The sequence below is a fragment of the Xiphophorus hellerii genome, chromosome 18 (genome assembly GCF_003331165.1).
Source record: "Xiphophorus hellerii strain 12219 chromosome 18, Xiphophorus_hellerii-4.1, whole genome shotgun sequence".
Lineage (NCBI taxonomy): Eukaryota > Metazoa > Chordata > Actinopteri > Cyprinodontiformes > Poeciliidae > Xiphophorus > Xiphophorus hellerii.
The window spans coordinates 5,816,680-5,830,183 of NC_045689.1; the positions used below are offsets into that span (position 1 = coordinate 5,816,680).

General features: G+C 43.3%; 1 protein-coding gene across 1 annotated transcript; it reads left to right on the forward strand.

Moving 5' to 3' along the window:
- The first annotated feature begins 10,805 nt into the window (after positions 1–10,805).
- Positions 10,806–13,256, forward strand: LOC116707903 (small vasohibin-binding protein-like). Its single transcript, XM_032545598.1, has 3 exons — positions 10,806–10,948; positions 12,017–12,149; positions 12,264–13,256. The coding sequence occupies exons 2-3, from the start codon at positions 12,036–12,038 to the stop codon at positions 12,348–12,350; spliced, it is 201 nt and encodes a 66-aa protein (XP_032401489.1). The 5' UTR covers positions 10,806–10,948; positions 12,017–12,035; the 3' UTR covers positions 12,351–13,256.
- The last annotated feature ends 248 nt before the right edge of the window (positions 13,257–13,504 follow it).

A 13,504-nucleotide genomic window follows, 5' to 3' on the forward strand; every position in this document is an offset into this window, starting at 1 on the left:
AGGAATACACAGAGAGCAGGTCAGTGGTAAAGGTGAGGAGAAGTTTAAAGACTGAAGTTGTAAAATATTTTTCTGAGCTTTGGACATCACACACAGGCTTGTTCACAGGCAGCATTACTGAGACATGGTCGTCCACATCAGCTGATAAGCCAGGCGAGGAGAACATAAATCAGAAAATGAACTGTGGAATAGAAACATGTGATCGTTTTTAATTTTGCTTTGGCCAAATTAATGCATGTTTTGTGGGTCACATCACAATTTTGCTCTCCTTTTCATCTATCATATGACATCATCCTAAAATAGATTGAAGTAATATATTTTATTTGGATTAAAACTTCGCAATTTAAGTCAACATCATGATCTTCTTTGTCTCCCTGCAGCCAGTCAGCACCAAGGGAAATGAAGTTTGCTCCTGGATTGGCTGCAGTCAATAGCATGTCAAGTAGCATTGCTCTTCAGTGTTTCAGTTTCCCATGGTGCATTTTCTTCAGACGATTTTAGATATGGCTGTGGTGGTTGTACAGTGGTGGGGGTGCTACACATCTGCAGTAGCTACAAACATTGATGTGGCCTTCGCGGGGTCGAATCCCAGCTCGTTGACCTTTGCTCTGATGGCCTTGCCACATGTCAAGGCTATTTCAATCTGGAGAGACTCACACAGAGAAGAAAGTAGCAGTTAAAAAGATTTAATGGTACAAGTTCTTTGGCGCTCGGACCCAGCAGAAACCGTGAGTCGAGGATCACCGTGAGCAGGAGGTCTGCTCGGCGAGCTCGGGATAGTCTTCCCCCCAAAAGAGGGAGCCGGACCGAGGCCTGGCTGGCCTGCAGTCGGACGACTGATAGGCGCGCCACGTTGGTAGGGCCAGTCTGATGAGACTGATAGGTGTGGGTTGGGGCCTGCAATCTGACAAGACTGATAGGCATCGGTAGGGCCTGCAGCTTGGTGAGACTGATAGGCGTCAGTCGGGGCCTGCAATCTGACTGACTGATAGGCGTCGGTAGGGGCCTGCAGTCTGACTAGATTGATGGGTGTCAGTCAAGGCCTGCAGTCTGACGAGATTGATAGGCGTCTGTTGGGCCTGCAGTCTGCCGAAACTGATAGGCGTAGGTCAGGGCCTGCAGTCTGACAAGCCTGATGGACGAGGCAGCGTTGGATGAGACTGCGATTGCCTAGCCGGCAGGGCTGAGGGCCTGTTAGGCCCAACCGGATTCCCTAGGTATGAAATAGATGTTAGAGATGGCTCGAGCTCCACCACCGGTTATTTGAAGAGATGCTCATCTGCGGACAGGGAACGTTGGGCTTTGAGTACGGTGATGCGTCCTGGTCTGATGTAGGAAGAGAAGGCTGATGATGACCAGCGGCTGAGCTGAAGGGAGGGTAGCTGTGGGAAGACCCTGAGTGGCGGCTGATGTGGCTGCGCCTATTCTAAAAGAATGGCCCGAGTACTGGCCAGAAGGCAGACCGCAGGACGTTAGAATCAGTCTGAGATGGCGGGTGAACCAATCGGCGGTCATGGGAAAGCGTTCTGGTGTAAGAAATAGAGGTTTGGAATAGGGGCAGAATTTATGTCTTTTAAGCGCGTATTTAAACATTGCGTGGAAAGGGCAGAACGGACCGTCTGTGCATGCTATAGAGATGGTGCAGGGACCTTTCGCTTTAGAGTGTTTAATGAGAAGATCGCAGTGGATGGGATAGAATTTAAGATCGGAGATGGATAGATCTCTGGACGGATTGAATACTTTGGATGTGGAGGTGATTTCGCTCAGCCTTAAAAGACCGTAGAAGGCTAAGAGGAAAGCGCAGGAGAGGAGCGCTTTTAGATAAGGAGAGAAAGGGCCAGAACGAAGCGTGGCGATGAGGTTCCTCAGTAACGGGAGGGTGATGGGTTTTCTGCTATCGGGCTTAGCAGGGCTGAGCTTAGATATGCCTCTCAGAAGAAGTTTCACCACGGGGTTTGAAAAGAGACTTGTAGACGAGCTAGGCTGATGCAGCTTAGTGTGGAAATTGATTCCTGCGAGCAAACTGCGAATGTATGTTAGTTTGAAACGACGAATGTCGAAGCAGTAGGTGATGAAAGTGAGAACCACGGATATGCGGACAGGATAAAGGCGCATGTTGAAAGCTGAACAAAACTTGGCGAAGGTTAGCCAGGCGAACGTATAGGAGGAGAGAGTAGATGGAGCGAGACCCGACTTAATGTAATGACGAGCTGAACGCAAGAGGGAGTGAAGAGAACAGCTTAATTGAGTGCCAGATCTTCGAAGACCGGGATAGGTTCTGGGTGAACGTCGGCAGCGGGATAAAGATGATGAAAGACCTGAAATTTGGAATGGGACAGAGCATCAGCAATGGTTTTAGAATGGCCAGGCACGTGCTGAGCTGTGATGATAAAGTTGTTAGTTACAGCCTGCCATGTGATACGGCGGATGAAAGGCATGATTGATCTGGAGGGAGAGCGTCCTTTATTGATAGCTTGAACCACGGCGGCATTGTCGCAGCGAGCCAAAATACGCATTCTGCTCCAAAGACGGCCCCAAAGGCAGCACGCTATGGCGACAGGGACTATTTCATAAAAAGCCGAGGACTCGGACTGGGGAAAAGTGGGGGGCCACTTCCCAGCGAACCATTTTCCTTTGAAGAAGCCCCCAAAACCCAAAGACGGGGCCGCCTCTGTAAAATACTGAAGCGAGTCGGCTGAAAGGATGACGTCATTATAGAAGAATGAGATGCCGTTCCAGTCAGAAAGTAGCTTCGGCCAGAACGCGAGGTCTGAGCGGCAGCCGTCATCCAAGACGGCGCGGTCTAATAGCGAGGGGACCGAGTTGGCCAGATCGAGTAGGCGCGAGATAAAGGACGGCCCTGGGGGATTATTCGCATGGCAAAGTTAAGGTGGCCCAGCAGTGAGAGGAGCTGGCATTTAGAGACTATCGATACTGAGACGAAAGAGCGGGAGACTTCTCGGATTCGGGACAGTTTATCCACAGACAGCGAAGCGACCATGGAGACTGAATCGAGTGTAATCCCCAGAAATTCGAGCGCTGTAGCGGGGCCGATTGTTTTCTCAGCAGAAAGAGGAACGCCTACTCAGATGAAAAGCTGGCGAAGTACAGACAGAGATGGACCGGGTGAGGGGGTTGGGGGGTCGACAAGGAGAAAGTCGTCGAGGAGGTGAAGGACCGCAGGTACTCTATAGAGACATTGAGAAGTATCCAGCACAGCGCTTCGGAGAGGTTGTCGAACAGGCTGGGACTACTCCTGCAGCCGAAAGTAAGCCTTACGGCGAAATAGAAGGAGCCTTTCCACTTGGCACCTGGGAGATGCCAGTCAGAGGGTTGTACTGGCATTACGTGAAAAGCATCAGTGATGTCAGCTTTAGCGAGCCAGGTGCCCCGCCCGCTTGCTTTAATAAGTGAGATGGCATGATCGACCGAAGCGTAACAGAGAGAAAAGGGGGGTTTGGGAATGAGACTGTTGATGCTGGAGGTTGAAATGCCGTGGGGGGCGGAAAGGTCGAGAATGAGAAGTCCTATCATGTAGCCCTTTGAGACTTCGCAGGAAAGAAGGCGAGCCACGATGTCTGGTTCGTTAAGAGCGGACCAGAGGTTGGAGCAAACGAAAGTGTTGGCGGGATAAAACTGAACACCTATGCAGAAGCCCTGGGAGAGACCGGTGAGTAAGAAGTTCACGAAGGAGGGATCGGGGTGGGAGCGAAGGAGGAGGGCTAGTTCGTGAATGATGATACGTGTACACAGTGAGCGAGCAATCAGGGCTTGGATTGCCGGAGCATCCGGCCGGGGGGCAGACTCCGAGGACGGATGGACTTGGGATGAGCGTCTTTGCAGAAACTGCATACGTGGAGGAAAGGGCAATAAAGGAGCAGATTCCTTCATTAAAGTTATTGCACACTGGGCGGTTGTTAAATACCTCGACCTTCCGACCCAGGCGATCAGCGACTGTCCGCCGGGCAGAACGAGGTCGGCGGGGGGGCAGGCGGCGAAAGGGATTGTGGGGCAGAGCGCGCTCTGGTGACCGACTGCGGTACATGTGAGGCATGAAGAGGCCTGAATGAGCATGATCAGCAGTTCTGTGTCCAGGACCGACCAGTTCGTGCAGATGCCGGATTGGGACAGGGTTGTCGCAGCTTTGGCGGCGAACGCTTTATGATATTGGTAAAATAGAGATCTGTCATATTTGAGATTAAGATCGGCAATGAGAGAGAGATACGAGTCGAGTTCTGTGCGGCGGTCTGGATAAACTGGGCATATGACATCGCGATAGACGCTGAAGGCAGCCAGAAACTCTTCAAGGGAGAGATTCTTCGACAGGCGGGGATCGCTGGATTTAAAGATAGCGGTGAGTCCATCTGTCGAGGAGACACGCTGATCCACTTCAGGAGATGGAAGAATGAGAGAAACGAGGTTCACGTATTGTCCTTGCAGGATCTTAGATCGCAGTTTGGGAGAGATTGAGAGCATAGGAGGGAACATAGGAGCGGCCTAACAGGAATGAGGAGACGCAACGGTGTGTTCAGGAGGTTTGTGAGGCAAAGACGGGGAGCGAATGGATACGTCTTACCTGAGACTCGTCCGGGGAGGGAGTTGGCCAGAGTGAATTCGATCGGCTCTGCCTGCGCATGGGGAAGAGCGCTGGTGGGAGCCGGTGGTTGAGTTGGCGCGGTGAGGGAGCGCTCTTGGAGCCGATCTGCGAGGGAGGAGAAGGTGTGCTGGAGGAGGTTCACTGAAGAGATGAGAGCCGAGGTAAGGCGGTGCGAATCGGGAGAAGGCTGAAGAACCGGATCGACAGGAAAGAGGTTGGGGGAGGCAAATGGATCGTCTGAATCGGAATTAGATATGATCGAGAGCGAATCAGCGGACTAATCAAAGCACGGCTGACGAGCAGGAAGACCCCAGGGTAGCTTGAACTTTTAAAGGCGTCCTTGGACAACGATTGGCTGGAGCGGCGTGGAGCTCCGGTCTGGGTTGGCTGCGGCCGGGCGTGGTGATTAGATGATGAGGAGAAGCTGGGTCGAGTCTCCCAGCTTGAATTTTCGCCAAGGCTCCATTAGAACAGATGAAATTCTAAAAAAAAAAAAAAAGCAATAAATATGCACTACAAAAAATATGTTAGAGGAAATTTTCTGGGCATTATCCAAAGTTTCACTGAAAAATCCTTAAAAAATGTACGTAAACTGAACTGCAAGTAGGTCCAACATACACAGAGGTTCAGGGGTTCCTGAACACTGTAAATGGGCTGCTGAAAAAATTGAGTAAAGTTTTTACATGTAAAGGAATTAAATAAATAAAGTTTGTCAAACTTTATTTATGTTTGCTGAACATGACAACTTAATAAACCGAGTATATTTACTTGGAGAGGCTCAAGTTGGTTCACCTGCTTTTTTTTTCTCAGTGAAGGCAAATGGTTGCTGATTTTATTTAGTGCTGAATCCTTGAAAGGGTTCAGAATTGTTTTCTTTTTAGGTTCTTATGAAACAGCCATGTATCTTTTTTCATCCGCCTTCACAAGTCGTCGTGAAAAAGTTGAAATTTTGGAAAAGAAGTTGAAACGTATGATTATATTCTAATTATACTGACGTGTTTTTTTTTCCAAAGAGCATCATTTGATTACTCATGCAAAAACAAACAAAAAAACAATACACATTATTGCTTTAAGGGTTACCATTAAACTCCTGTGATTTAGAAAGACATTTTGAATTCATTTTTTAGCTGGTCCTCCATGTTTACAGCCCTGTCTCTGCATGTTTATGTGTGTGTATGAATGAGTCCAAGCTTGGCGAAAGTAAACACCGTGGTGTGTTTGGCGGATCGTTGGCGTTTAGAGGTCTGCTAAGTGGCACCTTGTCGCGGCCAAAACAAACAAAAGCGGCCTGTACGTGTGTGCGTGGGTCGCGAGGCGCGTCGGAGCGCGCTCGTGACAGCAAGCGTGTTGCTGCTAAGTGCCAGCGCGAGTCGGCCAAAGCAAATAGGCTTAATGAGAAGCAGCTCCTGGGACAGAGAGGGAGAAGTGAGAGTGAGAGGCAGAGACGGGTGAAAGCCGGCCAGGCCAAACACACTGACCCCGCTGTCTCCTAGGGCGGACTTAAAGGACCCTCTGTTCCCCTTCTGTCCTCCTCCTGTGCAGCACCACCATCACCCTCATCAGCCTAACCCCGCGCTCCTCCTCGCTCCTCTTCCTGTGCCCGACTCTCGCCGATGCCGAGGCGTAAGACGGAGTCGTGTAGGAGGTGAGCGATGGCAATTAGAGGAACATTTCTGGCTGTGTGTGGGGAAACACAGGTTGGTTATGCTGAACAAGTATGTCCACACAGATGCGCAGGCAGCTGCGCATTTCAGCCTTGACCCCTTGTGGCACAAAAGCATTTTACTTATCCTGAGGCAAGACACAGATTTATTAACAACTGATTTGAGGGAGTAAAAAAAGGTGTTGGCAAGTTAAAATTTTCTGAAAAGGCAAAATTTCTGTCCTGACTTTCCCGAAATGGATATGTTCAAGAGGCACTCAATTAGGGAGATATGAAATAGACTTTAGAGTTTCTGAGAGTTGTGGGCTCTATCACTTTTATGTATAAATTTAAGGATCTCTACTTTCTACAGTTCACACCACATTACAATAAAATCATGCTTTTACAAAGATTACAAAAAAAACATAAGAAAATAACTTAAGACACAAACAAAATCAAAACACAAAATTCAAATCAACTGCCCCAATAATTGTAATATTTTACAAACATTATAAATGGACATCACAAAATAACATCAAACACACAATTTAATTAAATTAAAACAGGAAATTTCAGCAATTTCAAAGACAGACTAAAAACAAACAATAACAATTTTTACTTTGAGTACAAATTCATCCATTTCATCAGTTCAATGTTATTTCGTTATCTGTTGCAGTTGGAGATATTATATTTAGAGACGTTACTGAATATATACAAAACTTAAGTTAGGCAGAATCCAGCAGTGTGTGGAGGAGAATGGGGAGCCTGATTAGCCACAGGGGACAGGTGGTTGACTGGGAACTGGGTGCAGCTGGGAGGGGAGACCAGTGAGGCAAGCTGAGGGAAGGAGAACAGTGAGCATGACAGGAGCTGAGGAAACTCTGGTTTGGCTGTTACCAAACCCTTTAAAATCTGATGGCTAGTCTTTCCCCTTGGTGCTGTGAACACATCTGTAGCTCCTGAGATCTTGCCATTTGACATTGACTAGACTACAAGGAAAATTGGGATTTATCAGGTCTATAGATTTACACCTTAACTTCATTGTATGGATTTTGTTCATACTTAAGGTTTTAACATTATTGGAACATTTATGGGTAATAGTTATAGATTATCAACTTGCATTGATAATAAAATGTGACTAGAATTTAGTTTTAGGAAATTTTCATGAATTTCTCAAGACTTTGAGGACTACTGGCTCTTGATATTTACTACCATTCTTTAAAATAATTCCTACCATAAAATTTGGATTGGAACTTATTTCCTGGACTTTTATTTGGTGAACATGAGACTTGAGTTACATTTTTTATGACCTCCTTCCTTTATGTCTCTGAAGACACGGCTGAGATGTTTTGTAGCAATTTGTTGCCCCTGCAGCTCAGTGGTTGAAGAACAGTTGCAACAGTATAGAGGGAGGTTGATTAGGGTTAAGAATGCATAAGATCAGAAAACTGAAACCTCTAAAAACTAACATGCGATCAGTGTGTGTGTGCGCTGTGGGGTCTAGTGTAGTATATGCATGTATATGACCTCTTCTTGTTAGGTCACATCCTGTTCATATCGTTCTTTTTTTTTTTCTGGTTGCTGTGTGATGTTTGCTTTGGCGGCTCCAGGTCTTTTGGGGTTTATGTTTGCAAAGAAAAAAGTCGAACTGTGTGCATGTCTTGGCTTTACATACTGTATGGGTGTACAGTAAGTGTGTGTTTGTATGTGCCACCAGTTATTTTAGGCACATTCGCCATGATCATTTATTTTTATTCCTGAAAGACTTTGTGTGTATGGATATGTACAGGTCTACAGGGATTTGTACAAAGTGTGCTTTGGTCTGTGTGTGTGTGGAGGGGGGGGAGGCATGTGTGTGTGTTTTGGCAGGGGGCTGGTGAGTGGGGTTAGGAGGTTGTCGTCAGTTTGTATGTTCAGGTCTGCTGGTGTGAAGGAGCAGTCAGAACTGGACTCACCCCTGGAGAGCGAGCTTAATTTAAAGAACAAGGCTCCTAACTATAACTTAGCATCTAACAATAACAGGTCAGTATAGAAAAGTAAAGTCTATTTTAATCATCTTAATCATTTTGAACATTTCTTAAATCTTTCTTTGTCAATACAAATTGTAGATTTTTATCCTGCACCACATTACTCATTTAGGCATTGATAGACACGTTTTCTGTGTTGTGTATTCCACATCTTTCAGCCCTTCACATTTGAAACACATTTTGACACCAGTGGACGTCTGTATGAGGAAGTATTTTCTAAATTACATGGGATATACTGTACATAAAGTGCTATAAAATGGTACTATACGCCCAGAACATAATAAGACACATATGAACATATGAACTATACAGCACAAACACTGTGACATGTAGACAGCGCATTCATTTAAGCCTCCAGATCAGCCCTGTAGCTGCAGCTCTGCTGGCTGACAGCGTGCGCGGGTCCCTTAGCTTCAGCTGCAGGCCTACAGGAAGCTGGAAGCTTCCAGGTAATTCTGGCTAAGATACTCCCACATCTCATGAAGATACATTTTAAATCACTGCACAAAAACTCAGACATTTTTAGAGCTTCTTGAAAATGGATAACTCGTTTTCAATTTGATTTTCCCACAAATTATTTGGAAAAAGACCACTGGAGAAGGTATGTAGAAAAAGCAAAAGAAACTAAAAGAAAACATTTCTCAGAAGATGTTGCAAATAACTCACAAGTAAAGAGGCTTGGCATAAAATAATACCATGTTTCATCCTTACAAATGTTATTAAATTAATTGCTTTTACAATGGATGGGTGGATAGATGGATGTGACTTATTCATAGCTGAGTTTTTCCTGCTAAATGATCATTTTAAGAAATTATTTTCGAAAGTGAAATGTAACATATGAGCTACACAACCTGAACAGGTTGGTTATGGTGCCTCATTGCTGCCGGTTGAATATTCATCCTGTATTTTGCTGCTTTCGCTCAGTCATCACTGTGGCTGTTTGCGTTTTTTACTCCCCAGAAACAGCCTGTCAGTCAAAACGACGCGGTTAGCACCGTGACGTCTTTCAGCCGGGTTTTCTCTGGGTGGCGACGGCCATGACGGCTTTTCTGACTTCCCAGTTTGTTCACTCGTGCCACTCAAGTGAACTGAAAAGTTTATTTTATGTAGAAGCTACACATCATTCCCAGGTTTCTGTGGACCGCTTGTCCAATTCGTTTAAATGGAAGTTGGGGGATTTTTATGAAACTGCATGAACTGCAGAATATGAAAAGGAAATAAAAATAGGTTTTGTGATACCGAAATAAAGTGTAAATAAAGCATGTTTGACTCCTTCCATTTATCCTGTGGTGTGTTTTGGGGCAGCATGGCCAGCTGTTGTCTGCTGAGTTTGGCACCAGTTCTTGGGAGGATATTGTTCCAAAATAGAGCCACTGGCCGAGAAATCCAGGTAAACCGTTTGGTATGCCGTTCGATTATTCTCTGTGGTGTGGAGAGAAGAGAAGCGCATTTCAAACCTCCATCTTAGCAGCAGACACTGTAAGGTTGTTTGGCACAAGAGGACAATTTGCTCACTTCATACATGAGGGTGTTTGGTTATTCTGTGTTGCCATTGGTGGCTGTTTTGGTTTCAGCAGTGGTGAATGTTTCTTGGACCACCATCACACTCACTCACCACCCAGCTGATGTATGCGCTGAGAAGGCTTCATGAGGGGGGTCTGCACATCATGCACCCTGGTCTGAGGCACGCTTATCAGCTGACTTTTCTGATTCAAAAATGAATTCAAGAGCTAAACTAGCAGTTCATTTCACTAGACACCTTTGTAAGTATTTTCTTTTTATTATGTGCCATGTCACATACAAGTATTAGACTGGGATTCAAAGATTATCTGTAATACAAGGGCGACATCTGGTGGTCAGGCCTATTGGTTCTCCCTGATCAAAACACAAGAGAAAGTAGTTAGTTATGGCAAAAAAGTGGATTTAAGATCTTTTTGTGGACAATAGAAACGATGTTGCTAAGAAGATGAACAGAAATAATATTCTATACAACAATCCCCAAAGTGGGTTGGAAAGAGTAGTATAGCTAAACTCAACCAGGTATTCTCTTTATCCTTCTTTATCTACTCTATTCTTATCTCTCTGTCCATTTAAACTTTCTCTTCCTTTCTTTTTCTTTTCCCGTGTCTTCTACGTCTCTGTGTTCATTGCATTTGAAATAAACCGAAAGCAATTGCTTTGGCGTTCTATAGCTTTATTATTAGCAATTGCTTTGAGTGTAATAATCTTTTCTTGGTGGAACTTGGGGGCAAAGAAGCCTCCTTGATAAATATTGATAAAATTTGTTATTATAACACTTTAGTTTACCAGTTTGCTAATAAGAGACTGATTTCAGTCGTGGGGTAGCGGCGTCACGTCTAAATATTTTTTTCCTACGTTTTGATGCTAAAGCACTTTATATTTGCTGTATAAAAATCAAAAAGTTAATTTGCATAACAGAAAATAGAGCTTTTCAAAGTTAGAAAAACACAATATTTAAAAATTAAACCTAAAAAAAAGAAGGTCAAGAAAATTCCTGACCGGAACTAGTGAGCTTTATACAGCTGAACACGGGTTTGTTTATTTGTGACACACAGAGAACAGCTGTTCTGTCTGCTAGTAGCCTCCCACAGCCAGTTTTTATTCTCAGTGCTAATGAAAGCCTCCTTGTATTGCTTCATTTGACTTCGGCTCATATCGCAGGTGAGTTTACCACTATCAGAATGCTAATGTTGCTAATATTTGAGACGTCAGCGTGTAAAACCAAACCGATAGCAGGCTAATGTTAGCTGAACTGACTAATACGCTAACTTTAGCGACTAATAGACTATTTAGGCGTAGAACAACCTGCCCCGATAAATATTTTTCACTTAACATTAATATTGGTAGTTGCTTTGACTTCAGAGTAACATGTTGCTATGGGAACGTGTAGTTTTCACATACGTCTGTTTATTAGCTTCGAATTAATTAGTTATGCTCCAAAAGCACCTGGACTTTAAGTTAGCGGCGTTGCGTTGATGCGCAGGTGCAATGCCTTCAAAAGTATTCACAGCCCTTGAAGTACTTTGTCCAATTAGATCTGCTACTTTAAGTGTATTTTAAAGTAGTGCATAAATTAACCCCTGTGAGTTTTTGTTTTGTAGAAGCACCTTTAGCTGCAGCTACATCTTCAAGTCTTTGGGTTTATGTCTTTACCTGCTCTTTTTTTTTGACTGAGCCATTTTAACATGAATCTGGAACAAACTTCCAGAAAACTGTAAAACAGCTGAAAGACTGACTTCCTTTAAATCTCGACTAAAAACCCACCTGTTTAGAGTTGTATTTGAAACGTAATCAATTACAAATTTAATGATGGCACTTGACTTAATGTCGTGTTTTGATTGTTGATTCTATGTTGCATGACTTTGTGTTTTTGTGTTTGTTATGATGTAAAGCACTTTGAAATTCCTTGCTGCTGAAATGTGCTATGCAAATAAAATTTGATTTGATGAATATGCTTTTGTGGCTGTATGTTTGAGGATGGTGTGAACCTCAGCTGCATTTTCAAGTTCAATTGGTTGCTCTTAAATTAAAAGAAATGGAGGTGAACATATATGCATGTCACACTTTTTAGAATTTATTTTAAACAAAAGAACATTTGAAATATTAGTGTAACGTAATGCGATGTGGAAAAACCTTTGGAAGCACAGTAAACCCTTCTGACTACATTTATCAATTTGTCCCCCTGTCAAGATTTTTCAGGTTAAAAGTTTCTCTCTTGGACTTTTTCAGGTGGAATTAAAGCGACGCCATGGAGCCGGCCTGCCGCAAGGACAAACCAAAGCTGAACTCGACTCCGACCAGAGGAGACAGAGCCAAGCAGAAGTCTGCACAGCAGGAGGCCAAACAGCGACAGAGAGCAGAGGTATCCCAGCCTCACTGCAAATTTAAACTGTAGATACTCAAATGATGTTTTGGTTGGTCTTCTGGGCTCTTTTTCTTTTTTACTCCTACTTGTGTCTGCTTCTCTTATTTTCAGATATATGCATTGAACAAGGTGATGACAGAGTTGGAGCAGCAGCAGTTTGAGACCTTTTGCAAACAGATGCAGTCGCAAGGAGAATAACAGCAGTAGCTCCGCTTCCGCCTTCCACGTGGATCCGTTTCTGTTATTCTACCCAAATTGAACTTTGCATCAAAATGATGATTGAATAACCTAAATAACAGATTAAAAATAATAAATATCTTTGTTTTTGGACTCGTATGTCTATGTATACAATAATTTAGCAGCAAGAAGAGGCATTGAATGGAAAATGTTGGTTATTTGATTAACATAGTTTTGCATTAAAATGGGATTAATTACAGACTCTTCAATGAACGCGATTAATCCCACCACTGCTTAAAACAAATGACATGCTGCTTTAGAGCAGTTGATATGTTTCCGATCAATACATTTTTTTTGTTGTATTTTTACATTTGTTTTATTAACTTAAAACATAAACTGAGTTAGGCCTTTTAAAGCATTTAACTGGGTCAACATTTGAAGTTCCTGGAAGTCGAAGAGAACAGTGGAACGGTCTCCTTCCTGTAGTTTGAAGCGATTCTCCCAGGTTGAGTTAACTCTATCAGAAGTTTCAACAGTAAAAGAAATGTAATTTTCTGATTCATTTTGTTATCACAGAACATTTTGCTCCAATGTTTCTGACTGTATTAAAGCCTGTCGATGCAAACGTGCCGGGTAAAACCACCTAGTATTTTTTGCAGAATATACATTTTCTTTTAAATAGTTATCAAATTATTTAAGATCAGGTTAATAATTTGATGCAACATTACTTAAAGCAGAAAGACCTTTACCTCTCAGAGCTTCTACTTTTGATCAGCTTATTTTGTTTAGAGTATTAACTACTGTCTGCAAACCTCTAACAGCCAAAGGCTGTAAAACCTTAAAAAATGTTTCAAAAAGGTTTTCACTATTTGATTGGCATGTGTTGTTACAAACTTTGTACTATAAAGATTAATAGTTGCTGTTGTACGTATGTTCTGTTATAAAATTTTGATTTAATGGAAAAGGTTTGTTCGAATGTGTGATATTTTATGAACTTTGTTTCTTGATAACATTTTAGATGATTTTATAGGAGTATTTTGGAAATGAAAACATGTTTTCAGATTTTTTTTTGGAAAGTATAATATCCAAATATTAACTATAGCATAAAACATGCTCAAAGATGACACATGTTCTCGGTATTGTAATGAAAGGTCAGCCTTTAAATGGGAAAATAT